Source organism: Siphateles boraxobius, unplaced genomic scaffold (assembly GCF_051911475.1).
Source record: "Siphateles boraxobius isolate OS27281-9 unplaced genomic scaffold, OSU_SipBor_1 6, whole genome shotgun sequence".
In the NCBI taxonomy this organism is placed as follows: domain Eukaryota; kingdom Metazoa; phylum Chordata; class Actinopteri; order Cypriniformes; family Leuciscidae; genus Siphateles; species Siphateles boraxobius.
The window spans coordinates 32,424,669-32,451,979 of NW_027509186.1; the positions used below are offsets into that span (position 1 = coordinate 32,424,669).

At 36.9% G+C, this 27,311-nt stretch overlaps 1 protein-coding gene across 1 annotated transcript; it reads left to right on the forward strand.

Annotated features, from left to right (window-relative positions):
• Nucleotides 1–1,112: 1,112 nt before the first annotated feature.
• Nucleotides 1,113–26,035, forward strand: fxyd6 (FXYD domain containing ion transport regulator 6). Its single transcript, XM_077208962.1, has 9 exons — nucleotides 1,113–1,485; nucleotides 13,028–13,081; nucleotides 15,683–15,706; nucleotides 15,929–15,964; nucleotides 22,236–22,310; nucleotides 22,725–22,761; nucleotides 22,853–22,902; nucleotides 22,993–23,031; nucleotides 23,494–26,035. The coding sequence occupies exons 2-8, from the start codon at nucleotides 13,033–13,035 to the stop codon at nucleotides 23,019–23,021; spliced, it is 300 nt and encodes a 99-aa protein (XP_077065077.1). The 5' UTR covers nucleotides 1,113–1,485; nucleotides 13,028–13,032; the 3' UTR covers nucleotides 23,022–23,031; nucleotides 23,494–26,035.
• Nucleotides 26,036–27,311: the final 1,276 nt, after the last annotated feature.

Sequence of the window (27,311 nt, forward strand, 5' to 3'; positions counted from 1 at the left end):
ACCCTTTAAGCATAAGATTACGAGTGAATGTGTTTTCATTATGAATGGATTTAATGAACCCTTAAAATATCCTTTGCATTACCTTTTCTGTAGCCAAGACTAAGTCTTAAGACTAAGACTTTCAAAAATAACTCCACTTTGAGGAATACCCCAACAAGTGGGAAATGTTATTGCAGAATCAACTTTGTCCCTGATGTTTCTAAAACACCTTGTAAAAAATAATAATAACAATAATGGAGACAAATGTTGATATACAGTCGTGCTCAAAAGTTTACATACACCTTGAATAATCTGCAAAATGTTAATTCATGAGTTCACACTTATATATAATTAGAAAGAGTAAAGGTGTATCAGTATTTGGTGTGCTGTCCAGGGGGAGGGCTACGAGCTTGGAATTTGGCCCGAACCCAGAGTTTTGTGTAATCCCTCTTATTTTGTGAAAACAATTAATATTTTGCAAATACTGCAAGTATATGCACTTTTGAGCAAGACTACAGTATACAGTACTTCCAAAACAGCTATGAAATGATTGTGGATAACATAGCTAAGATAATTAGTTCTTTGAAGAATTTAACAGAAATGTGTGTGTTCATACTCTCTTAAAAATAAAGGTTCCAAAAAGGTTTCACAGCGATGTCATAGAACCACCATTTTGGGTTCCCCACAGAACCTTTCAGTTAACAGTTATTAAAAGAACCATTTTTTTCTGTATGTAAATAACAATGAAAATAACTTTCCCTCCCAAAGAACTGTTTGTGCAATGGAACGGTTTTATGAATGGTAAATGTGCTTTATGGAACCATGATGTAAATAAACAACCTTGATTTTTAAGAGTGTATTGAAATCTCTGACTTTTGATTGTCTGTGATAGGCAATCTATCCAAATTGAAGCAGTTTTTTTTCTCAACAGACATTGTTGAGGAGAGGAGTCTTCTGAGTGTGAGGTTACTGTGGTCTTTTTCTCATGAGAAGCATAAGAGTTTGGTTTGCTTTGCATTTAAACTCTGTCTACAAGAAACAACATGGATAATAATAAAGATATATCATTAGTGAGAACGTTGAAAAACAAACACCACATCTTATTGTGGAGTCACGAGGAAAGGATATGCTTAGACTTTTGGATACGCACTGAAGACGTGTGTTGTATGGCGGTATGCGCTTATAAAGTCCAACCAACCATCGCGTGCGGTGTCTCTCATTGCGCGCGTGGCAGGGCGGGAACCGAGAGAGAGCGCGAGAGAAGAGACAGGGGACACGCCAACAGTCGGTATATTTATATCAGAAAAAAACCTTGTTGGCTGCCATAGAACATCAAACGCTCGTTTAAGCGGATTGTTGCCCATCCACAACTTTTCGTTACATTTCAAAACGCCAAATTACTTAACGGCTTGAGGACCCGACAGTCGCGCGGATCGTGTCTGTCAATAGGAAGCAGCGTTTGCCCCACTGTTGCCCATCCACTTACAATTAAGGAGACGAGACGAGGTAGGGTTTGAAGCACTTTTCCAACGAGGGCGTGTGCTGTTTTTTTATAGTCTTGATGTTTTTGCATGCTGTTTTCTCATTATAAATGTGGTCTTTTGGGAATGACATGCGTACTTGCTGGCTTTTACTCCAATTACATCATCAGTCTAAAAAATGTAGCCTAAACATTTAATTAATGGACTGTGGACATTCCAACAGCCATATATATTTTTTAATATATAATACGGTTTATGCATAGCAGAAGTGAACACAGACTTCAAAAAATTAATTATTTTACGGATATTAAATTAATGTTTGAATACACATTGCTGTACAGCGCAGTTGTTGTTTCGCGAGGGTGTGTCCGGATTGCTTTGTGTTTTGTTGCCTCGTTAAATGACTATTTAGATGACCTCTATACATCATTCATGTTGTGTTTGCGGCAAATTGTTATCTGAGCTATGTATTTGCATGATAATGATGACAATGTGTGAATGTGTTTCTGAGCAACTTCTTCCTCCGAAATGAGAGGGGAAATTATGATGGCGCACGAGCGGATTAGAGATTCAATTCTGAGAGGGAAATGTATGGGGAAAAGTGAGGAAATGATATGTTAGTATGCATGCTGAAGGAAATCCACAGGTTGGGAGGGGTCTGATGATGCTCCGCGCGCACAACAGGTAGCTCGTTATCTTCGCCACTGATCGATACATTATAAACGAGAACGCAGAGTAAAAGTGCTTATCACGCGGCGCTCTCTGGAATACTTGATTCTGATTGGTCAATGGTTAAATATTTCTTAACAATGACCTTCATGACATCTCTACTCACAAATTAATGACCAAATTATGTCAATTCAAGTAGTCGTGTAATAATTCAGATAATGTACATTCACAAAGCAAACCTTTTCAGAGTGATACAGTACAGTGTGATCATTATTATTTTGGAATCATGATTATCTAACTGTATCTACATTATCCCTTAAAATGTCATTTTATTGGATCCAATAACGATTGTATCGTGTGTCCTGCATTTATATGGTTTTGATGACGTGCCCGAATACCATCGTGTTTTGATTTCTAAATAATGTCTGGGCAAGGATTTGTCCTGCGGTCGCTGCCACTTCGCTACATCAGATATTCTGTCCTTTGCCAAACAGTGATAGCCATAATTTTTAGTTTCTAGGTTACCATCACTATCTCTTGTAAAACTACAGCCAGCTTTCTTTACTAATAATCGTAATCACCTGACGGATACAGTTGCCATAGCAATATTTTTGCACCCTGGTAGAGGCGCGTCTGGTAGCGCGCCAATGAAAGCTTTGTTGTCATGGATACAATTTACGCTCGTTGTGGTTGATCAAAGGCTTAGGGGTCTCACCTTAAATAGTCAACGATGACCTATTGTTCACAGCGAAAATTGTATTCTATAAACTGAAATCCTTGATCTGTTTCAATAAATCTACAAGGCTAAATATCCTATTCTGCTCAAATATGGTAATCAGGATTAGGCTAATTATGGGTGACATTGCATATGACTGGTAGTGTATGAATCAAAATTCATATGAGCGTACAATATTCAATATTGCATTCAAGCATTCAATATTGTTTTGCTGTCTTTTGTATAGGCCTACCATTTTCTGTCATCAACGCCCCGCAGGCATTTTAGGCTTGTTTCTTCCCTGCATCACATAATTTCTAAATGGGAAATATGCAATTTAGCTAATCACAAGGTGTCAGATATTATTTTGCATATAAAACAGGAGGAGTGAAGGAAAGGGAAATGTGCACAGCATTCTAAACAGATGGCAAATAATGAAGGATATAAAATTATGATACGTAATAATTTCATAATTTTAATGGGAAAACAATGTTGAATATAAATAAAAAAAACTGTATATAAATAAGTGCATATAAATGAACAGTTGGCCAAATTGGTAAATCAGTGGGGAAAAATGTGTTTTAGTAAAACGTTTGAGTCACTTTAAACTTTACTATAAAAGCATTAAAAAGATGCTCATAGAAATCTCTACTGTCTGCATAACATTTGATTATATTTTTAAAAAATTGGTTACTTATTATTTTTCTTTTTTTATATATATATATGAAAAACATTAAAACAATGTATATTAATACAGCTTACATAATGACAGGGGAGCGAGGAAAAAACAAACAGTTTTGTTTTTTAAACAAATTATACATAAAAATATACATATAAACTAAAATATGCTACAATAATAGTGATATATTTGGTGCAAGGAGGTGTGATGACAACTTGAAGAATTAAAGGTCCCATAACACTTAAATAATACAATAAACAAAACAATATAAAATGAAATGAAATGTAAAACACCCAACTGAAAAATACTGTTTATATATGCTCTGTCTTTAAATTCTTTGAATAATTCAATTGTCATGTGTCTATATTTCTGATTGTACGTCTTCTGATATGTATTGTATTATTTAAGTGTTATGTGATCTTTAATTCTTGATACTGCCATCATACCTTTTTGCACCACATATAACACTCTATTATTGTAGCATATTTCCCACAGCGACACATTCTACCTAAAATATACTATTGATGTTAATTGGCGTGAGAAGGTTCTCTCCTGTGGTGTTTTTAGCGGGCCTAAAGGTGCATAAAACAGCGATAATTAGATTGGGAGAGAATCTGCTCCAGTTCTGGCAGAATAAAAGCGAGTAAACACTTGCACTCCTCTTACACCTAGTCATGAGAGCTCTCAGCCGGCGATAGGCTCTGTTGATAATATTATTCGCTCTCATTCAATGAGCGAGTCATATCATTGAGGTCAGATTCTCTCAACATCCAACATACGGTCTAGTAACTATGCTACATGATGAAGCAGTATTTGATGACGAAATCAGTACGACAAAAATAGCACAACAATTATGCACTTCACTTGTAACATGTCGCCACAACTTTAAGATAAAATTTTCTGTTCAAAATAGGACGCTCAGTGCGGGACACTGAGCAGAGTACATCTCAAATTTTTTTTTTTTTATAAAAAAAACATAATCGAATGACTCTAACCATTGTAGGTAGGCCTAATTGTTTGTTTGTATTTGCTACTAGTCAGAATAGAAATCTATAATTCATATGGCAGTCAATGGGAGTGAATTGTGTTGTCTCGTTCGCAAGCCATCCAAATAGAGCGACTGTCTTCCTTTTGTCCATCCAGGGAACACCGGAAATATCTGTAGCCGACAACATAGTTTAAATTGATTCTGAGGGTGATTAACATGGGTCAGCGACTGACTGGGGAGGCATTTCTTGAAAGGATAAATGAATTGGCTGCATCATTACTCTGCCATTTGTCTGCTGAGGAGAGGCTGTGTTTAATTAAAGCCTTGTGAAGGCATCCATGAGTTCACTATTATTATTCTTTCATTTTATCATCACAGTATGTGCATTGTTGTTGTATTTGTGTGAAGTAGAAGCTTAATTTTTAAGAAAGAATTATTGTGCTATAAAGCTCTCTCTGATTCTGACATTTCGACCTTATGTATGCTATTTTTTTTGTCTTTGTCAGTCTTTCTGTCTTCAGACCTTTTTTGCTACCTCGGCCGTACAGGTATTGATTCTCTCGTTGTCTCTGCTAGTAAAGCATTATAATTAGTGTTTAGGAAATTATTATAAGAGCAGTATTCATCTCATGTGAGTGCACACCATTCAGTTGTCTATTTACAACAACAACAAAAAACGATTTATTACTTTGTAGCCTACTACTTTTTCAGAAACAAAAACATGTCATCACCATTAGCGTAATTGAACTTTTAATATGAAAAATTTGAAAGGCTATCTGACAGAACACAGTAGTTTAAAGTTTTTTTAAAACATATTAACCAAGTATGACATGAAAAAAACATTTCTGTCAAAGGAACATAATCCTAATTTTATCCCTACCAATAACTACCCCATATAATCAGTGTTGTTGATAAAATTCACAATTTGTGTGGGTGTGCAATACATTCTTCAGTGTGACGGATGTTGAAACACAAGTGTAAATGTTAGTGACTGCCATCAGGATAAGAAGAATCAATCTGATCTGACAGACATTGTCTGCTGTTTACAATATCCTAAAAAATGCCCTGTTATAACACAACAAAACGTTTATAATAGCCTTTAGTGATACTCCTGGTGTAGTCTGTCTTGTGTTTGAGTAGATCAGTGATGCTTAATGAGATTAAACTGGTTAAACAGAACAACAACACCATGTTGTTTTTATCAGCTCATTTCAAACACTCCTGCTCCTTGTGAATTCATTAAGTGTGGTATTGTCCATTAGCTGGCAGCAGTGCCTTTGGAATGTCTGACATGCTGATAAGACTCTGAAAAAAGACCAAGACCAGGGAGCTATTTACCAAGCTATGCTGTGTTAACATTATCTAACATAGTTGTAGCTAGAGCCATGTGTAGCTTGATATAGTCGGGAGGGACATGAGGTTATCCAAGATGGTATTTTTATGGTGCTACAGGACGATTTCCCAGATGTCCAAAATTTCCTTGTGGTTCTGGCTCATGTGCTCCTTCTTCTGTTAGGACCTCTGGTAACTTAGAGGTAGAACAGCTGTAAAATATCGACATTAGTGAGTTCAACATTATGAGATTATATTGAATGTATTACTCTAGAGTCAGTCCAAACATTCATATCCTCCATATTCAGAATATTGTTCAACAAGTACAGTTTTCAGTGGTCATTCTTAAACAAATATATGTGGTTTCTGCCTTCCGAACTTCGAGAGCACTATATTATTTCAACCCCTTCATAAGTTTGGGATTGTTTTAATTTTTTTTATTAATCACACAATTCTCTTTTAAAACATGTTTAATGTCATCACTGTTACTTTTATATTGTTTCGGGTTTAAACAGCCTTGTCTATCAAATAGCACTTAAGTTGAAAGTATAAGTCCATATTTCAGATTCGGTTGTCAGATTCACTTCTCAAATGCTCTGTCAGAGAAATCATGTATTTTAAGGAGAAAATGTCACAGTATAACAGAGTTGAACAGAACAGAGACAAAGATTATTTAAAACATTAATTTAAAGAGCATTTAGATAATGTTACAACCGCATTTGGCTTTACTGTTTTCTAGTTCTAGGCTGTGTTTACACTAGCAGAAGAAATCAATTTTTTTTGCTCACTATATATATACACCAGGGCCGTAGCGATACATTAATCACACGATACGATACGATACGATACAGGATATTCAGCTCACGATACGATATATATCACGATATTCAGCCAACGATACTATAAGGTGGTGATGGCACAGTGGATAAGACACATGCCTTTGGTGTGAGAGACCCGGGTTCGAATCCACTGTGAGACACCAATGTGTCTCTGAGCAAGACACTTAACCCCTAGTTGCTCCAGAGGCGTGTGACCTCTGAAATATAACAATTGTAAGTCGCTTTGGATAAAAGCGTCAGCTAAATGAATAAATGTAAAATGTAAATGTATTCGATATAATTCGATACACTTACATCATTTTCTGAAAGATTTAAAGGGGACAGAGTGATTTTGGTGACATCTTGTGAGTGTTCCATTTACTTGGATTGAATTAATTGAACTGAAAACTAAAAACTTGATTTACACAATATTATGTCTCTGACTGGACAAGTTTAAGTTATTTATTCAAGAGCTGTGAGTGCCTTTTGTTGTTTGATTCGCATTAATGGCTCAATCGTTAAGTAGCCTATACTTTTCTTGTCTCGTTGCAGTCCCTTTCGGAGCGCGCGTCGCCTTGTGAACAGATCTTGCGCAGATGTTTGTGCTTTTAATAGCCTTTTTAATGATTAAACGCGTCCACAATTTAGCAACAGTAGAGACTGCATTTTACAACAATCACCGATCGTGCTGATTCTGACGGTAGCCTATGTTTGGGTTTTAGGAAGAAATGACAGCGCATCGCTGTGAAGGGAAGGAAGTTGCTCTAGACAGAATGAAGTTAGTTTGGTTTCATCTTAAATATCTTATTTTTATAATCTCTGAAAGCCGAAATTTAAAATAAAATTAGAATATTATCCCAGATCTAAAGTGTAACCACGTTTGAATGTTCTGTCCTCATTGTCACTCATTAAGCAGGGCTGTCGTTCTGTGCGCGCTGTGACTCCACGTGAGAGATCGCTCGCTCTCTTCTGGAGTGCAAATAGCAAAATTGCATCACAGACAAATGGTTTAATATTATTATATATAGAACTGGCTGGCGAGATAAACATGTTCAAGATTACGTCTTTATATCAATAATAAATAGTATGTGTATTTTCTATTTTCTCCAGTACCGACAGCAGAACCAAAAACGTCCGAGCTTTAAAGCGAACGGGGGTAAACACGGGGGATTTGAATGGGACTTATGGATTGATACTCGCGGCTTAAAAATCGATACTTTCTTGGGAAAAAAATATCGATTTATATCGCAGAATCGATAAAATTGCTCAGCCTTAATATACACAGGGGTGACAGGGAGGAACTGATTAAACTGATTAACAAGATAATTGGAGACACACAACTGAACCAAAATAACTAATAATGACGTTGACCATGGAAACAAATGAGTGGCGGGAAACAGAGCAAAAGAAACACAGAATGGAGTTCAGAAACAAACTGACATGTAGCATTAGCCTCATGTAACATGTAACCTCCACCACAAGGTTTTGAACTCTTGGAAGCAGCCTTTTTCGGCACAAATCACGAAGGAGACCTGCAGGCTCTTTCTGCCAGCCCTTCCTGTGTAGACTTTGCCCCAGGGCTGATTAAAGTCTTGATGTGTCCCAGGGCAGGATACGTTCCTAAGGTCGTGCCAACCCTTTTTCGTTCCCAATTGGTGGTTTTAGAGGCTTTTTCTTGTCCTGATTTGGAGACTGGGAGTGATGCACGGCCTCTCTGCCTTTGCCCGGTTAGGGCACTGAAGGTCTATGTCGACCGCTCAGCCCAGTGGCGTAATTAGAAGCAATTGTTTGTGTGTTTTGATGGTAAAAACAGAGGAGCTGCTATCACTAAACAGAGAATGTCTCATTGGGTGATTGAGGCTATCTTGATGTCTCATGAGGAGCGTGGTTTGGCCTCGCCTCTAGGTGTGCATGCCCATTCCACTAGAGGAATGGCTTCTTCTCAAGCTCTTTTTTAGGGGCTCTTCTTTGGAGGATATTTGTGTTGCGGAAGGATGGTCCTCTCCGAAACACTTATCAAGTTCTACGGTCAAGATGTGAGGATGGCTCCCGGCTCCCAGGTCTTATCTGCTTGAGCGGACACTTTCCATGGTCTTCCAGCTATTCTCAGGTATGTGAGGGCGTTATGGTATAAATCGTTCCCATAGCGATATTCGCTGTGTTAGGAGACCTATGAAAGGGAGCGGTCCGGTTACGTATGTAACATTTGTTCCCTGAGTAGGGAACAAGACACTGCGATGCCGGCCTTCCCATACTTGATTAGTGCTTCCTTCTTTATGGAATCTGAGGAAATAGCACGTAGCACACTAATATGAAGCATACGTGACGTATTCTTAGGGTGGTGTTAAGCACTATTGGCCAATCAAATTGGCGTGATGGTACAAAGGGCTTCAGACATTCGTCCTCACCAAAGGTGTTCCCCATAACCGAGACGTTTTCCGGTAATTTGTCAGAAACAGCTCAAGCTATTTCTAGTGCTAACAATGCTTTTTCAAATTTGTAACAGAGTTTATCTTTTGAAAATTGCGAACTAGTGACAGATTCATAATTTGTGTAGAGTAGTTGTGAAGTTTCACAGACAAGGGTCTTTGGGACGTTACTTGGGTTTTCCTTAGATATTTGCTTAGGCTATTGTTTGTTGAACTGTCGTTATTGTGTTGCATTGCACACTAAACTGAGTTAAGTGAGTGTAGTGTGAATTAGTTTAGAAAATGTCAACAGTTCTTAGACCTGGCAACTCCATTTTCTCAGAATGCCCCGATTCCCTTTCACAGGTTGATCATGACACCATTCTGAGATGATGATGCCCTACTTAACACCAGAGTGGCGATGGCATGATTGGCTTTAAAGGGTAGAGAAGCAGAAGGGCGTTTGGTATTTTTAGAATTTAAAACATGCATTTTTCTTTTGTTAAGCCATATGGTAACACGATTAAACAAATATTTAAAAAATGTTACTCTCTGACAATGACTTGAAGACTGTTTTGTCTGTGAACATTGGCCGTTTCTGTTTTTCTAATTATATTTTAGATTGTTTTGTTTTTTTTGTCGCTTGTCTATCAAATGAACTAGAACTGTCATGCGCTGGAGAGATTAATAGATTTTCATAAGTTTGGAAAGCTGTGCTCAATGACTGTGTTGTGATTTGGCAAATGAACTGTCATTCTGAAATATTGTTCCTGTGACACAATCCATTTCTTGAAACACCCAGAGAAGTATAAATGTCCTTCCTGTGGTCAAGGGCAGTTAATCTCCTCTACCCTGTGTCATTTTCTTGTCGATGGCTCTCCAATGCTTAATGTCCTAGTAAACGACACTGCTCTGATCTGGTCCCTGAAAGCTGTCATAGGGATTGTGGGACTGCTGGCAGAATCCAGCTATATCCTGCCCATGACATAATGAACAAATGACTTTGTCCTCCTATAACAAATGTTAGTACAGCTCTCACTGACAGAAAGTCAAATCACTGAGAAAAATGTAAAAGGAAAGACTGATAGAGACAGTGAGACAGCTCATTTTGAAGGCATTGTAGAACTTTACACGAGTATATACATCTGTATATGAATGAGGCAGATACATTTGTATGTGATTACAAGCAGGTGATTAGTTCTTGCATTTTGCATGAGATACCTAAATATCATATGTTCAAAGACTTAGATGTATAAATCCTTTGAAGTTAATTGAATAAATGGGATTCATTAAATAGTATGTTAACATTTGTATGCCTCTAAAGTAAAGCATTTACATTTTAAATGTTGTCATATTGTACAATTTAGTGTCTATACAATATAAAACTGTAAGTCTATGTGTAAACATTATGTAGAATGCTAATTAAATAAACCTGGAAAGTTTAATAGAAAAGTCATCAAAAATATTCATTTGAGGGACAACAGGACTTCTGGCAGGATGAATGATTACATATAGTTATGTAGCGAATTAGCTCAAAATGGGAATTTATATATATTATATATAATCATATGTATACATTCCCTTTTAGAATTATAGACTTATAGACTCGTAGACTTATGATTATTTATATATATATATATATTCATAACTTTGTTATGATCAATTATTGCCCATATATTTAAATCGCAAAAAAGGGGATACATAGCCCATGTATTTTTTTCTATATATATAATAAATAATATATATAAACAGAATAACGAAAAGTAAAGAAAGAAAGAAAGAGAGAGCAGATCACAGAGTAGCAAATATCACAAACAGTAAACCTTTGAGAGCCAGCAAAGAATCAAATCACCTTAAAGCGCAAACAATCTTAAACACATCTAAATATCTATAGAAATAATACTGGCATGGATATTTGGTGCTGAGGAAGAATGCGTGTGTGTGTAGATCCTCGGTGTGTCCGTGACCTTGAAGCGTTCTTTCGGAGAGCGCGTTGTTCGTGGAAAGTTTAAAAGGTTTACTTGAAAGCAAAGTTCAGGAAGTTGAAAGCAAGAAAATCAGGGACAGTCCGTTTCACCCGGAGATAGAAATGAGTGAGCATGGACGAAAGACTAAAACAAGGCAAGATCAAAACACAAGACAAAGCTAAGACTAGAGAACAAATGTAAGCCAGAGACCTTTGTCATCGTCCTTTAAGGAAAACTTAGTCCACACCTATTTTGGGTGAAATGACCAATTGTAGTTAGAAAACTTTTAGCGGGAGAGAGTTTCTTTGTCTCCTTCTAAAAGCCTAAGCATGTTTTATAATGGTGTCAGAATTGGTCATTTTTTACTCCAAAGGATGGCAAACATAGTATAATACATTTTATCGTAACCTACTATATATTTAGCAAAGGCAAACCCAGAGGTTTAATTCGGTACCAAGAAAGATACAAAAGTAGAGATACATCCTTGCACTTGAATATAAGAACTTAGAGTTCAACTAACACAACTAGAAAGTCATAACCAGGCTAATATAAGGGTGGGGAACATGCATGCACACAGGAATATATCATATACATTCTGGAATGACTTATATTATGAGTTAAAAGGAAAGAATGTTTGTGTATATTGGTGCATGTCCGTCCATGCCGCATGGTCTTCCCTCCCACGGTCGGCACGAAGTTGAGTTGACTAAGATATTTTTGAAGCTCACAAAGGAGTTTGGAGGTGTTTCTGTTTAGCATCTGTCATGCCACTAACAAGTGACAATGGGGCAATTTGATCCAGACTCATCGGCGCTATAGGCCTGTGATTTATTTGAAGAAGTCCAAAAGGTTAAAAGCTTTCTGAAGCTTAGAACGAATAAGTCATTGCGATTTCGCCCAGACTCTACAGTAATGTGAGAAATTAAAATTGAAATCTCGTACAAAGTGTGGTTTAAAAAGTCAGTCATGCTACGAACTTTGACCTGCAGAAGGTATAGTGTAAATTTAAGGGAGGCAAACAGGACCCTATATCATTTCATAAAGATGATGTCATGTCTCTGACTTCGTTTTTTTCTCACACTGAACTTGCCACCTATAACTACAAGGTTTGTGTATATATATTATTGGTATTGCAGTATATGATCTATGAGGTGAATTTCAAATATGCTACTATTTTGAAATTTATATTCATCAAAGAATCAAAGAAAAAAATGTCCCACAAAAACATTACGCAGAACAACTGTTTTCAACATTGATTATAATATTAGAATATTTGAATGATTTCTAAAGGATTGTGTAACACTGAAGACTGGGTTAATGATGCTGAAAATTTATATTTGCCATCACATAAAAAATTACATTTAAAAAGAAAAAATTGTAATAATATGTCACAATAATATACTGTTTTTTGTGTGTTTTTGTCCAAATGAATGCACCCTTTGTAGGGCTAAGAGACTTCTTTCAAAAAAATAAATAAATCGCACCGAGTCTAAACTTTTGAATTGTTATATGTATATTTTATATGGCTTCAACCTGATACCAAACTACTCACAATGTGATATAAGATTGTGGTCATCTAATCACCGAACACTGTTACGCAACAACTTTAGTCAAGGCATAAAATGACACACACACACACACACACACACACACACACACACACACACACACACACACACACACACACACACACACACACACACTGTGTTTATTCAGTGAACTCTGTGTATATATTTCAAAAACCACAAGATGTGTATCTGTGATTTATGAGGCTAGGGCATCTAAATTTAACCTGATGCTGCTGTCAGGCTTTTTTAATATTGCATAGGTACAATGACAATATACCACTCAAAGACAGGACATATTCGTGATTCTGAATACTGTGAAATCTTTCCAGTCTTTCTGAATGTGGTAAACATGTAACCCACTAACACCAATTCTCACTCCATTTACTATTTCTCTCGCTCTCTCTTTCTCTCTTCCCATTGCAGTTGTCATGGAAACTGTTCTGGTCTTCCTTTTTTCCCTCCTAGTCTATGTGGCGGGTAAGTACCCCCTCCATCACACTCCAGTCTCCCTGTGTCCGCTGGGATCGGAAAGAGCTGGAAGAGGATGGGGAAAAAGCCATGACATGATTTCTGACTTCTTAACTGAGAATTTGATCAGTGACCTTTACTATCCTGGGAGTGTGTGTGTTTGCACTCTATAGTTCTTCAGTAGACTGATCGAAAGCTTCATGTTTATACGTGTTTTTACATGTCTGTGAATTGCCGTCCTGCTTTTGCCAAACAAACTTAATTTGTGAAATGAGAGCATCCATTTAATCCATCTCAGTCCTCTGAAAGACTCCACCCTACCCACAATTAGGCCACATGTAACCACGAGATTCATTCTCACACCCAATTTTTAACCGAACGTTTGGGTTTGTCTATATTTGACCTGAAATTGGGTTTAAACAACCCAGCATTTTTCAGAGTGTCTAAATTAAAACCGCCTAACGTCTTGGGGTTGATCCTGAGATTCAGTACTCTTTCAGAAGATGTGTAATAGCGCCCCTACCATAAAACAGTGAAAACGCGGAAAGCCAAACATTTTCATCAATGGCAAGGAAGCGTTGTCTCACAAACTATGGAAATTACCATCAATGGCGAGGAAAGAGTTAAAATAACCATGTTTTTACACTATAAAGAACCTTTTGTGCAAGGGAGAGGTTCCATGGATGTTAAAGGTTCTTCATGGAACCAAATATGCCAATAATGAAACTTAAGTTTTGATGTATAGTGCGTTTTAATAATCATGAACTATAGATATAAGGGCAAGCAACAAGCAACAGCTTTCAGTGTTTTTATCGTAAAGGTTGGGTCACCTGTACCGTTACCATGCAGATTTCGCAATGTGTTCATGCTGATCGTGTTTATTTGCTGCGGTGACCAACAGAAAGCTGTTTAGTTTGAATGTAACTTAAGTGTGAGCTGTGCCCATTACCTAACCACAATATTGACAAGAGACAATGGACCTTTTATGCCCCTTCTCCGAAATGTTGCTAATGTTACAACAGCTTTAAGACACCATTAACACATCAGCAACAAAATAGCAGTAGACTCTGTGATGTCTATCAGTGGAAATGACCTTTGAATGCTGTGCTGTTTTCTTCACCTGATGAGAAGTGCTTTAGTTTCACTTTCTGTCCAATTTGGACAACATTTCCAAGTGACATGCGTTACTGTAAACATGGCGGTGATGTCATGTTATGTCCAAGTAAGCTTCTTATGTCAGTGCATCCTGACTTTGTACATCTATATATATCATCAAAACGCTTATTTACCGGTAATATTACTTCTCATCTTGGAAAACAGCCGGAATTCAAAAAATTTCCATTCGAATATTCACACATGATCTAAAAGTTATAATTTATCAGTAATTTTCTAACAAATGTTCAAGGGTCATTGCTTCCTAATTTTTTCCTTCATTGTTTCTTCCTTCCCTTTATTATTGTCTTCCTTCCACATTGTTCCTACTTTCCTTCCTTAATTTTTCCTTCTTTGTTTATTCCTTACCTTCATTAATCCCCTCCTTCCCTTCATTGTTCCTTCCTTTCTTATTTATTTCCTTCACTGTCCATTTCTTCCCTCCATGTTTCTTCCTTCCTTCCTTCCTTCCTTCCTTCCTTCCTTCCTTCCTTCCTTCCTTCCTTCCTTCCTATGTATGTAATTTTCCATCAACCTTTTTTTTCCTGTTTCTTTTCACTTTTCCTTCAGGTATCTCTCATGTACAGTGTATTATACATTCATCCTTTCTGTTTCCATTTCCCATTTCTTTTCATTGATTTTTTTTTTTCATTCCTGAACTTGCTCTCCCCCTTTCAAATATTATGTGAAGATAATTACAGATTATACAGCACTATGCTGTACATCCCTATAAAATTATGAAATATCTTGACACACTGAAATTTGTGAGTCTTTGAAATTATCAGCTGAACCTTTACAAAAAGGAGGCAGAGTAGTAATATCCATCTTATAAATAAGTCCACCTGCCAAATTATCCACTGCCACCTATCAAATGTCATATTAAGAGACGTTTTAATGGACTGTGGTGAAGATGCATCTGATGTCAGGCTTGTTAATAAGCTTTAAGTCATTATTTTCATTTATTAAATAACTCATTGCAGTTTGATGGTGATTCTGGCTAGTTTACGATCAACATTGTGACATAACATACAGCATAAGTTACCACAAAATTAAAAGCATGAAACATTTAAAAATATCTATTTTAGTATTACAGTAAAGGCAAATCAGAAAGATGTTAATCTTTATGAATTTTCTTTCGTGTCTCACAGGCATCAATTTAGTCTAATGCATTTCTTAGAGTTTAATATATAGCAAATTGTATTGACCGTGTCAAAAACCCTGTTAATGTGCCTGAATCGTGCACATTTATTAAGCAAGTAATATTTTTGCCACTATTGCATCATAGCTTTGGGTACTCTGATCTTTCTCACAAGCAAAACCCTCCACAAACAAATAGCATAATGGAACACTCTTGCTTTAGGTATTGAATGATTTAGTGAACATAAACATGCATACTAATGATTCCTCTCTGTTTTTCTCTTTTCACATCACTGATTCCGTTCTCTGCTATGATCTTAGCTTCGTCTGACTCTGCTGCCCAGGGCAAGTTATTACTGTTTTACCATGTGTATGTATGTGTGTATGTATATGTATATGTATATGTATATATATATATATATATGTGTGTGTGTGTGTGTGTGTGTGTGTGTGTGTGTGTGTGTGTGTGTGTGTGTATATATATATATATATATATATATATATTACAGTATATGATGAAACCAATGGCTTAATTTTTTTGTCTAACTTCTAATTGTTTTCCATCAGATGGAAAAGAGAAGGAAATGGACCCATTTGCATATGGTAAGAATCAATACTTTTGAGAACATTTAACTCCTTTATTCCACCATATATATATATATATATATATATATATATATATATATATATACACTCACCTAAAGGATTATTAGGAACAGCTGTTCAATTTCTCAATAATGCAATTATCTAATCAACCAATCACATGGCAGTTGCTTCAATGCATTTAGGGGTGTGGTCCTGGTCAAGACAATCTCCTGAACTCCAAACTGAATGTCAGAATGGGAAAGAAAGGTGATTTAAGCAATTTTGAGCGTGGCATGGTTGTTGGTGCCAGACGGGCCAGTCTGAGTATTTCACAATCTGCTCAGTTACTGGGATTTTCATGCACAACCATTTCTAGGGTTTACAAAGAATGGTGTGAAAAGGGAAAAACATCCAGTATGCGGCAGTCCTGTGGGCGAAAATGCCTTGTTGATGTTAGAGGTCAGAGGAGAATGGGCCGACTGATTCAAGCTGATAGAAGAGCAACTTTGACTGAAATAACCACTCGTTACAACCGAGGTATGTAGCAAAGCATTTGTGAAGCCACAACACGCACAACCTTGAGGCGGATGGGCTACAACAACAGAAGACCCCATCGGGTACCACTTATCTCCACTACAAATGGGGAAAAGAGGCTACAATTTGCAAGAGCTCACCAAAATTGGACAGTTGAAGACTGGAGAAATGTTTTTTTTATTTTTTTTTATTTTTTTTTTTTTTATTTAACAATCAGGCATACATACAAACAAACCAACATAGTGCAGTAGTGAGCAATCTTGTAAATCCATACTTCCAGCAGTGACAAGAGTGATTTAAGTGTTTAAGTGTGTATGTGTGCGGGTGTGAGTGTGGTTATGTGTATGTGTGTGTATGCGTAAACAAAGTAACCGTTTATTATGTATTACCATTGTTATTACCATCACCATCCCACTTCCCACTACCACCATATTGCCAATATTGTGTTGGTAGATTTTTTACTTCCATCCTTCCTCCTATGTAATAATTGCCATTGTCAATCCTGCATAAAATACGACATAATAAGATAATATAATATAAGATAATATAATATAACCTTCCCCCTCATCTCATCAGTCCATATCTTTTCCTATTTTTTTTTTAATTTTTAAAAATTTTTTTTTTTGTGTTATGTGTGTTATGTGCAATGTCTAAGGTGCATTAAAATAGGGAGTACAGTGCGAGAGTGTCTCAAATTGGGACAGAGATGCTGTCCCGTTGAAACCACTTCTCGCCTGTCTAGCCTGCCTTGGTGTTTGTGAGGTTTTTCCATATATCCTTAATCCTTTTTTTTTTTTTTTTTTTTTTTTTTTTTTTTTTTTTTTATTCTATGTTGTGGTGCATTAAAAACCCATGAAGAGATAAGGGGGAAGTTATTGCACTAGTGATGACAATGATATCTAATTCTAAAACAGCATTGACAATGGCAATATTGATGATGATAATAATAATAATAATATTAATAATAATAATAAATGACAATGATGATGGCAGTGGTGATCATAACGGTAAGAGCAAAAGACAGCAACAACAGTAGTTACAACAATGAAAAAAAAAAAAAAAAAAAAAAAAAAAAAAAGTGAAATTAGTAATCATAACAGTAACAGTAAAGATAGCAATAACAATGATGACAGAAACAAGTTTAAACAACTAATATGAATATTCGTGGGTTGAGTAAGAAGGTGAGAGAAGTCAGAGTTGAAAACAGAGAAAGGATTCATAGCTGTAAGAGGTCAGAAAGTGTTGGACGGCAGGGATCAGTTTCAGATGTGTTATTATGAAGGGGAGATGCGAGTTCCATTGCCATGAAGTCTGTTATAAGATTTTTCCAGATGTTAATGTGTAATTTATTTCTGGTTTTCCAGTTCATGAGGATAGTTTTCTTGGCGATGGCTAGAGCTGTGAGGAGTATTTTAGAGTTTATGGTTTTATCAGTTATTATTGTGAGGTCCCCCAGCAAGCAAAGGGAAGGCGACATTGGGATGTGGCAGCCAACTATAGTTGATAGTGCCTGTGTGACCTCTTCCCAAAAGTGTTTGATTGGAGTGCAGTGCCAGGTTGCATGAATGTATGTATCTGTAGAATTTTGATTGCAATGTGTGCAAATTTCTGATGTGAATCCCATTTTAGCTAATCTATTGCCCGTGTAATGCGTTCTGTGAAGTATTTTGTATTGTATTAACTGAAGATTCGAATTTTTGGACATGTGATAGATGTTTTTACAGATTTGGGTCCAGAAGTTGGCATCAGGGGCTATTGATAGATCGTTTTCCCATTTTATTGTTGGTAAGTATATGGTCTGAAGTTGATTTGAGATCATTTTGTATATTTTAGAGAGAAGTTTCTTTGGAGAGGAAATGTTGACCAAGTCTGATATTGCCGGTGGAAGTTCTAAATTTGTGTCTCTGATGTTTATTTTTGTCAGAAGACTGGAGAAATGTTGCCTGGTCTGATGAGTCTCGATTTCTGTTGAGACATTCAGATGGTAGAGTCAGAATTTGGCGTAAACAGAATGAGAACATGGATCCATCATGCCTTGTTACCACTGTGCAGGCTGGTGGTGCTGGTGTAATGGTGTGGGGGATGTTTTCTTGGCACACTTTAGGCCCCTTAGTGCCAATTGGGCATCGTTTAAATGCCACGGCCTACCTGAGCATTGTTTCTGACCATGTCCATCCCTTTATGGCCACCATGTACCCATCCTCTGATGGCTACTTCCAGCAGGATAATGCACCATGTCACAAAGCTCGAATCATTTCAAATTGGTTTCTTGAACATGACAATGAGTTCACTGTACTAAAATGGCCCCCACAGTTACCAGATCTCAACCCAATAGAGTATCTTTGGGATGTGGTGGAACGGGAGCTTCGTGCCCTGGATGTGCATCCCACAAATCTCCCATCAACTGCAAGATGCTTGCAAGATGCAAAATTATATCATCAATATGGGCCAACATTTCTAAAGAATGCTTTCAGCACCTTGTTGAATCAATGCCACATGGAATTAAGGCAGTTCTGAAGGGGAAAGGGGGTCAAACACAGTATTAGTATGGTGTTCCTAATAATCCTTTAGGTGAGTGTGTGTGTATATATATATATCCCATGTCTGGGCAGCCAATGATGCATAATCAGATTACTTTTTTCTGAGTAAGTATATATATACTTACTCAGAAAAAAGTAATCTGATTATGCATCATTGGCTGCCCAGACATCAACAACCACTTCAAAACACTTCACAGGTTTGGCCTCTTTTAGAGAGTGGCTAGAGGCAAGTCCCTTCTGAGATAGGCCACATTTACATCATCATGCCAAGAGTTAGCTTGAAGCAAAAACCTGCATTCTGAAGACATATTAGAGTTAAGCTCTTTGGCCTGCAAGCTGGTGCTATGTTTGACACAAACTAAATTCAGCTTAATGCCCAGGATGGATGGTGGTAACTCAATGGTTAAAGATACAATTAAACAAGGTAACTTAACCCTAGATTGCTCTAGGGCCAGGGTGCCCAATCCTGCTCCTGCCGATCAACTGTCCTGCACAGTTCATCTCCAACCGCAATCAAACACACCTGAAGCAACCAATTAAGGTCTTTAGGATCATTTTCAACTGTGTTTGATTAAGGTTGGAGATGAACTTTAGGACAGTCGATCAGCAGGAGCAGGATTGGGCACCCCTGCTCTAGGGGGTTTCCTCTGAAAAATGATGTGGATATACAAAAGAATCTGCTGAAGAACTGATAACTAACACTGGTCTGCGAGGTTCTGAGCAATTGTAGGTAAAGTTCAGAGCTAGTTAGATTTTCAGGGTTGCCTATCCATCCATCTATCTATCTATCTATCTATCTATCTATCTATCTATCTATCTATCTATCTATCTATCTATCTATCTATCTGTCTATCTGTCTATCTATCTATCTATCTATCTATCAATCTGTCTGTGTCTATCTCTCTGTCTGTCTATCATCTATCTGTCTATCTATCTATCTGTCTGTCTGTCATCTATCTATCTATCTGTCTGTCTATCATCTATCTATCTATCTATCTGTCGAAGCTCTCACTCCAATATGCTAGATAGAGGCAAATAAAACACAATTTGTAAGAGAGCAAACCTAAAAATCAGATCATTCGGTATTCGTATTAAGCCACATTTGGAGAACTTAAAGGTATAGCGGAGGATCTTTCCGAATTTTAGAGAAGACCCGCCCTCTCCAATTTTTTTAAAAATGCACATGCGCAACACTCTATTTGCTCCCGAGAGGGAACGCCTATTAAACGTGTTGAGTGACTGAGGACTCAAGACATGATATGCAATGGAGAAGTAGCTTGTTGCATTTGTGTAATAAATACTATGGTGAATACATTGTAATTATCAAAAATGAACACACAAGGTTTTAGAATATTTCAGCGTGATACCATTTACCATTGGGTCATAAGGCTACTTTATACAAATTGAGATGTTTACCATGTCTACGCGGTGCATGACTTGTGCCAGGGCTAGCATCGCTAATCATAGCTTACATTAACTTTTACTAGCAGTGATTTTAAACGGATTTCTCCAAATAGCATGACAAACTTTACCTGTCTAGTAGAATCTTCGCGACTGCCGCATAAGTGGGAAGCCCAACCTGTGCTTTTAGCGCACGCCAGCGTGTGAAATATTCAACCAAAATAAATCTGGTCTTGTTTCTATATACTGCGGCCTTTCTCTTCTTATCATACACTTCGTATACATTTTTTCTCTTTCGACCCTCAGCCATTTTCAAAGGAATGGCTGAAACTGTAACTCATCACACATAATACACCTGAAAGTGCGCATGCGCAGAAGGGACGAGCATGTACGACGGCCTTACGTAAACATCACCAGAATGATTGACACTTAGGTGGACCAATAGTATAGGCTACCCACCCGGAAAAAGAAAATCCTCCGCTATACCTTTAAATATAAATTTGAATATTTTAAACCCAATACAATTTATTTCTATATCTCCCTGAAAATTACAGAAGCCTAATATCAATTTGGATTTGGCTCATCAGAGGAAAGGAGTGACTCATCCAAATGTATATAGCCGGCAATATTTGGACATAAGAAACCAATTCCCTTTTCACGTACCTATATTCACAGATGGTTGTAAGGTAGAAAATGGTGTAACAGCAGCAATGGTGACTGGACATCAACACTATGGAATCCGTATTCCAAAACAGTGCTCAATTTTCTCTGCTGAAGCACCTGCTTTACTTTTAGCTTTGGAACAAATTGAAAATACACAACAAAAGGATTCCATAATTTTTACAGACTCTAAATCTTGCCAAAGTGGATTATCTACTAAATCAGTTCTTCAGTATTATCTTTTGCTGGGTTCCAGGCAATGTTGGACTTTCAGGAAATGAACGAGCTTATGCAGCTGCTAAGGAAGCTCTTAATCAGGAAGTTAATGAATGTCAAATTCCCCCTCCAGATTTTAGACCGATTATTAATCGGTACATATTAGCGTATTAAATTAGTGGCAAGAAGAGTGGAATATGTGCAAGAATAATAAGCTATATGAAACTCATCCAGAAATTACAAACAGACTTTTATCACTCTTAAAACTAGACTTGATCAAGTGGTCTTCACCAGATGTCATATAGGTCATACAAGTTTGACCCATGCTTTTTTGCTTAAAGGTGAAGACCCAACTATATGCATGTTTTGTAAGATTCCCCTAACTGTTAAACATAATTTATTAGATTGTCCTGGACTCAATACAAGTAGAATGCTTTTTTATGAAGTTACCTCACTTAAGGACTTATTTAGTAAGATTATGCCTGAAAAGGTTTTGGATTTTTTTATATGTTAATTTAACTTGCTGTATTTGTCTGTCTGTCTATCTATATGTCTGTCTTTCTGTCTATCTATCTATATATTTGTCTGTCTGTGTGTCTAATCTATCTATCTATCTATCTATCTATCTATCTATCTATCTATCTGTCTGTCTGTCTGTCTGTCTGTGTGTCTAGTCTATCTCTCTCTCTCTCTCTCTGTCGGTCTGTCTATCTGTCTGTCTGTCTGTTTCTGTCAAATCAAAATTTACCCTATTTACTCTCTTATCCAGGCTTTATTGTTTTTTTTTATTTATTTGTGCATGTTTTTCCAAAGAAAAAAAGTGTCCACAATTTTTTACCCTTGAATATCCTGTGACTCTCGTGAAAACTTTTTTTTCACATAAGCTTGAGTCTGTCTTGAAAGATTACTAATAAAAAAAACATTTATTTCTTAACCAGACTATGAGAGTTTGAGGATCTGCGGTTTGGCGTTTGCTGTGGTGCTGTTCGCTCTTGGAATGCTCCTTATTCTAAGTAAGAAGTGTCTTTTTTTATTTGTTATAAGTCATAACTCATCATCTTCATTCAGAAGCTAAATCATTCAGAAAGTCATTTAAAACAAAAGAGATCAGAGTGCAATAGCTAAACTGAGCTGCCTCACGGATATTAATAATACAGCAGTGCTTTTATTCAACTGAGCATGAGAGGTTTTATGATGAAATTAGACACATGAGTATGTCACTCTCAGTGGCAGAAATATAAATGAAGACACACTCACTTATAAATATTTCATGCAGGTTTCAATGATAACATTAGTGTGTGATTAATATCCCTATTCCTATTCCCTATTATCCCAGTCATTATCACAAAATAAATCCCTCCAGGTTGTTTGTAAAGTTTGACATTCCTTCATTTGTTCTGAATGGTTTGCATGTGTGCACCCTGCAGGCCGCAGATGCCGATGCAGTCTCAAACAGAAGCCCAGGTTCGCCTCACGGATATTCTGACAAACGTTTCATGTGTTTTTGTTTGAACAAACTCTGTTATAATTCTCTTTATATGTCATACTGTCTCAGGCCTCCAGGAGATGAAGAAGCTCAAGCAGAGAACATCATTGTCTCCAAGGGTAAGATTTACCATCTTTTGTAATATATATTGGTCATCTTTTGATTGAACATTTTTGACTACTGTTCCTCTGTTATTCTTCTATGTAAAGACAAGGAGACTCCTAAAGCAGAGAACTGAAACATAACAGGTACAGCAACTTTCCATATGAGTGTCATTATAGAATCAGAAATTATGTTCTAAAATAGGTTCTAAGAACATTTTGCTCAATTTTCAAGTTATGAAAAACTTTATTTCTGAATTTTCTCAGAACGTTTTTTTCAACAAGGAACCTTATAATATATTTTTGATTAACATGACATTAGCGACTGATAATGTAGGATACAGCAGACAATTGTACATAATCAATATTATGAATGTACCAAAGCAATTGCAATTTGTTTAAAATAATGAGAAATTGATTTTATGATGTGCACAAGTGACTAGATGATGTGGAGGTTGAACAAGTAGCACCAAAGCGACTGAGAAAAAACTGTAACTTTGAACAAATTTTCTATTAATGTTACTGAAATTAAAGTTTTTTTAAAGAAAGTTAGTTCTCAGAACGTTCCCTGCTAGCTGGGTATGTGATGCCTGCTTTATTTCTTCCCAGTATTGTAGAACACATAGCTGTGGCTGAACGACTTCACTGATGCTGAGGATGGCGATGATGATGATGATGAAGCTGATTCCAGACCATGGCTATGAGAGGAGAGAGAGGAGACAGGGATTTGTGGGGGAGGAGACTATTACTCGGATTTTTAATGGGCCAGTGTCTTGTATGTAGACCTCTAGTCCTGTCACGTGAACAGTAACTGTATCCGTCTTTCCGTCTGTGCCCTTTTGCGACAGTCCGTCTTGAGTGAATTGTTTTAGCAAAACTAGCCACTTTCTGCAGATCATTCTTAACGTTTCTGGCTCCTCCCCAACTGAACTTGTGCGTGTGGTTTAAAGTTACAGTTCACCCAATAATTGCGTTCCAAACCTGTTTGCAGTTATTTATTTTTACGTTGAACACTAAAGGAAACAAAAGATTATCTACTATGTAGCCCTTATTATATAATGACTAAATCTAAAAAAGGACAAAAAAAAACATCATAGTTTTAATTTTTGGATGAACTGTCTCTTTAATAATTTTGTTTTAACGTCTAAACGGTGAATAACTTTTACTGTTATTGGTGGTGTGACCACTTGTTATTGTCATTTGTGTCCCACCTGCTGTGTTTTTTTTCTTGTAGATTATATAAATAAGCAGACATATTTAAATACACTTAAGTATTCAATATAAGTATTGATTCACATCTGATGCAGAATATATATTTGAATATACAGCGTATGCACGTGTGTTTGCCATTGGATAGATACCTTAGAGCTTATATGAATGCGTGTCCACATTCAGGGCACCTCCTTCCGACAATCTTTCCATCATTCTACACAGATCAAGCACAAAAACAAAACAGTAAAACCAATGTACCACAAGGGGCGCCATACCGCTGTCCTCAGATCAGCTGCAACACTGCCGGGCTCAACGCCCTCATTCGGACCCACAGTCTAAACATCTGCGGCCTGAGAACGAGACCGCAGGAGAAGATCCCTTCACCATAGTGCCGCTAACATGTGTCTTGTACCTTTTCATCACACGTCTTTCTTAAAGGGATAGTACAGCCAAAAATAAATATTTTGCTATAGTCTACTCACCGTCATGCTAATTGAAAATGATGTTCTTTGTTATGTAGAACACAAAAGGAGACATTTTGCAGAATGTCCATGCAGCGCTTTTCCATTCAAGAAAGTAAAGTGCAAACTTCAGTTTTAACATGAACACTGGCATTTGCATGCACACATGGCCCTTCAAAGTGTACTCCATTCGATATAATGTGCGATGACATGTGCACTAGATAGTTTCATCCTTGTGTCTGTGCTATTTCTATCCAGAAGTTATGAATGGCAAAAATGTCTATTGTTTCCAGTTATAGTTGCTGTTGTTTCTTTTTGGACTGTGAAATAGTGGAACATAATTTCAAAGTGCATGTGCAAGCTGAGCATACATGCAGCTAGAAAAAAGCACATAACTATCATAAAATATTCCACATATGATGTGGAATATGAAAGGAAAAGGCTGAAACTTAATTCATTATTTGCTGAAAATCTCCACTGGTTATAGAACACATTTTGCGTGATTAACATCAAAGACTATAGAATTACATAAGACGTTGTGTTTGAATGGGGAATAGTGCAACGCTCAATATAATATAGCAGAATTAGTCCCACCTTCTAAATAAGAGCCAATCGCCGTTTGGTAAAGTCATCGCGTCACAGCTGCCTTTAGAAGCTCCGGAGTCAGTCAGACGCGCACTTCCACTGCACATGCGCATTAGCTTGATCCAGCCTGAAAAAAAATGTTTTCTATCCTGATTTGAGCTTTTAGAAACTAAATTTATGAGACAGTTGTTGTCAGATTTCATCTGTGATTTCAAATATGAAATTTAATCGTAAGCTTGGCGAACAGTTTTGGAGAATTTGATGTTTCCCCAATTTAAAAAGATAGGAGCTGCACTTGCATGCCTGAGAGGCGTTTCAAAGATGGCCACCGAGTTAAATGACTTGTCTTAAAGGGACTTTGTTAACATGCAACTCTGTGACATATTTAATGTAAGCGAGCATGAATGGAATGGGAAGGTTTTCAGTGAATAACAACTTTTGGTTCTGACATTCCAAAGCTAAGGTGAATGTAAAGGTGATCATTTTGTAATTTGAAATCACATGACAGCGAGTAAACAATAAGAGAATATTGATTATTGGGTGAACTATCTCTTTAATATCACTCATATTTATAAACACTGTTCAATGGGACCAAAATGTCGGCGTCTAAAGAGACCAACCTTTGCATTTGTGTGTGTGTGTACTTGAGTGTGTTGTTCCACACATCACTTGCTGTGGTAAAAACATGCGAGTTATGAAAAATGTAGGCTAAGTTCATAAAGAGAGAAGCGTTTCACAGAATATTAATCTCATGTAGCTGTTCAAGAACAATCTAAAGCAACAGATGTTTCGCTATTAGAGAGGAATTTTAAACATATTCGTCTCATATCTGTGCAGCTACTGTGTATGGCTTTGTGCTCCGAAATAAATAAAGTCTTTGTCTGACACAGCCATCAGTGTGTAGATTCTTTTTTTCCTATCTCCGAACAGAGACGCCAAGCATCAGTCAATCTCTCCTTTTCTTCTCGCTCCTTTAAAAAGGTCATCCATCACCTGCCAGAAAATGCAGCTCTGATCAATTTGTCAGGTAAAATTTTATTTAAGACCATTTGGACTCCGTTATCCATCACTATGATCTATTTGACACCGTTGTAGCGTCTCGTCCCGTGTAGTCATCTGAAAAAGGACTTAAAGTCAATTAGCGACAGCTCCGAAAACTCTCTACAATCCGTCAAATCAAAGTTAAGACACTATATGGCCACGATCACTCCCAGTGTTTTACACTGCTGTAATTGGACTTCCCTTGGGCGATGATTCCAAAGGTCTGGCTCAATGGTGTTTTATCATAGGTTGAAGGCCAGTGTTTATGGGCTAATAAATGTGTTTCAAAGACTGGTGTGGCGGCCAGATTTACAAATGCTTGCTCTGGGAGGCAGGGAGGGGTAGAGGGATGAAATACACCTGGACTAGAGACACACACATTAGACAAGACCTCAGAAGGAAGAGGAGCTTTCCACAGTACAGGTGAGCTGAAATGGCAATGACTCTTGCATTTATGCTATGGTTTCTTTGCAGAATGTTATACACCAGAATTTTTAAGATGGTAGAATTTCAAATGAACACGTTTTCATTGGTTTATTGTTCATGACGAGACAACTGAGGACATGTTTAGGTTGCGTGTTCATGCGCTTGTCCTGTTGAAATAACTTCTATACAGGGCCTAAAAATAATTTCAAATATGAGCTTATATTCCTCTCGAATTCTTTTCAAATGTTTTCCTGACCAGACTAAACTCAGTCAAAATGTATTTTTATGAAGCTTCATCTATCTGCTTTTTATTATTTCAAGCCGTCTGAACACACATTTCTATATTTTGGCTCAAAAGTACTGTACATGTTTTGAGAAATACAGAAAAACAAATCCAAAAAAATAAACTATATGATCAATAAGTTATAACAACATATGTTTTTACATTGCTTTAGCTAACTTTTTTCGAACAATTTTCAACGTTTTTTATAACTTAAACAAGATTCATTTTTTTTAAGTTGGTGTTTTGCAATTTAAGTTGAAATGAGTTAAAAATCCAAGTGTATTGTACTTCAAAATTTAAGGTAGCAACTTCTTTTTTTACAGTCCATGATTTTATTTTGTGAAAATGTAATTTTGGGGTCAGTGTAAACCATTCAAAACAAAAGTATGTAGTACAATACAAAAATAGTATAAAACTAG

Bases quoted from the DNA above. Each gene is read 5' to 3' on its own strand.
- fxyd6 (XM_077208962.1), top strand. From the start codon at position 13,033: ATGGAAACTGTTCTGGTCTTCCTTTTTTCCCTCCTAGTCTATGTGGCG. The intron at 15,707-15,928 runs GCAAGTTATTAC...GTTTTCCATCAG, and splicing joins GTCTGACTCTGCTGCCCAGG to ATGGAAAAGAGAAGGAAATG. The intron at 22,762-22,852 runs GTTCGCCTCACG...ATACTGTCTCAG, and splicing joins AGTCTCAAACAGAAGCCCAG to GCCTCCAGGAGATGAAGAAG.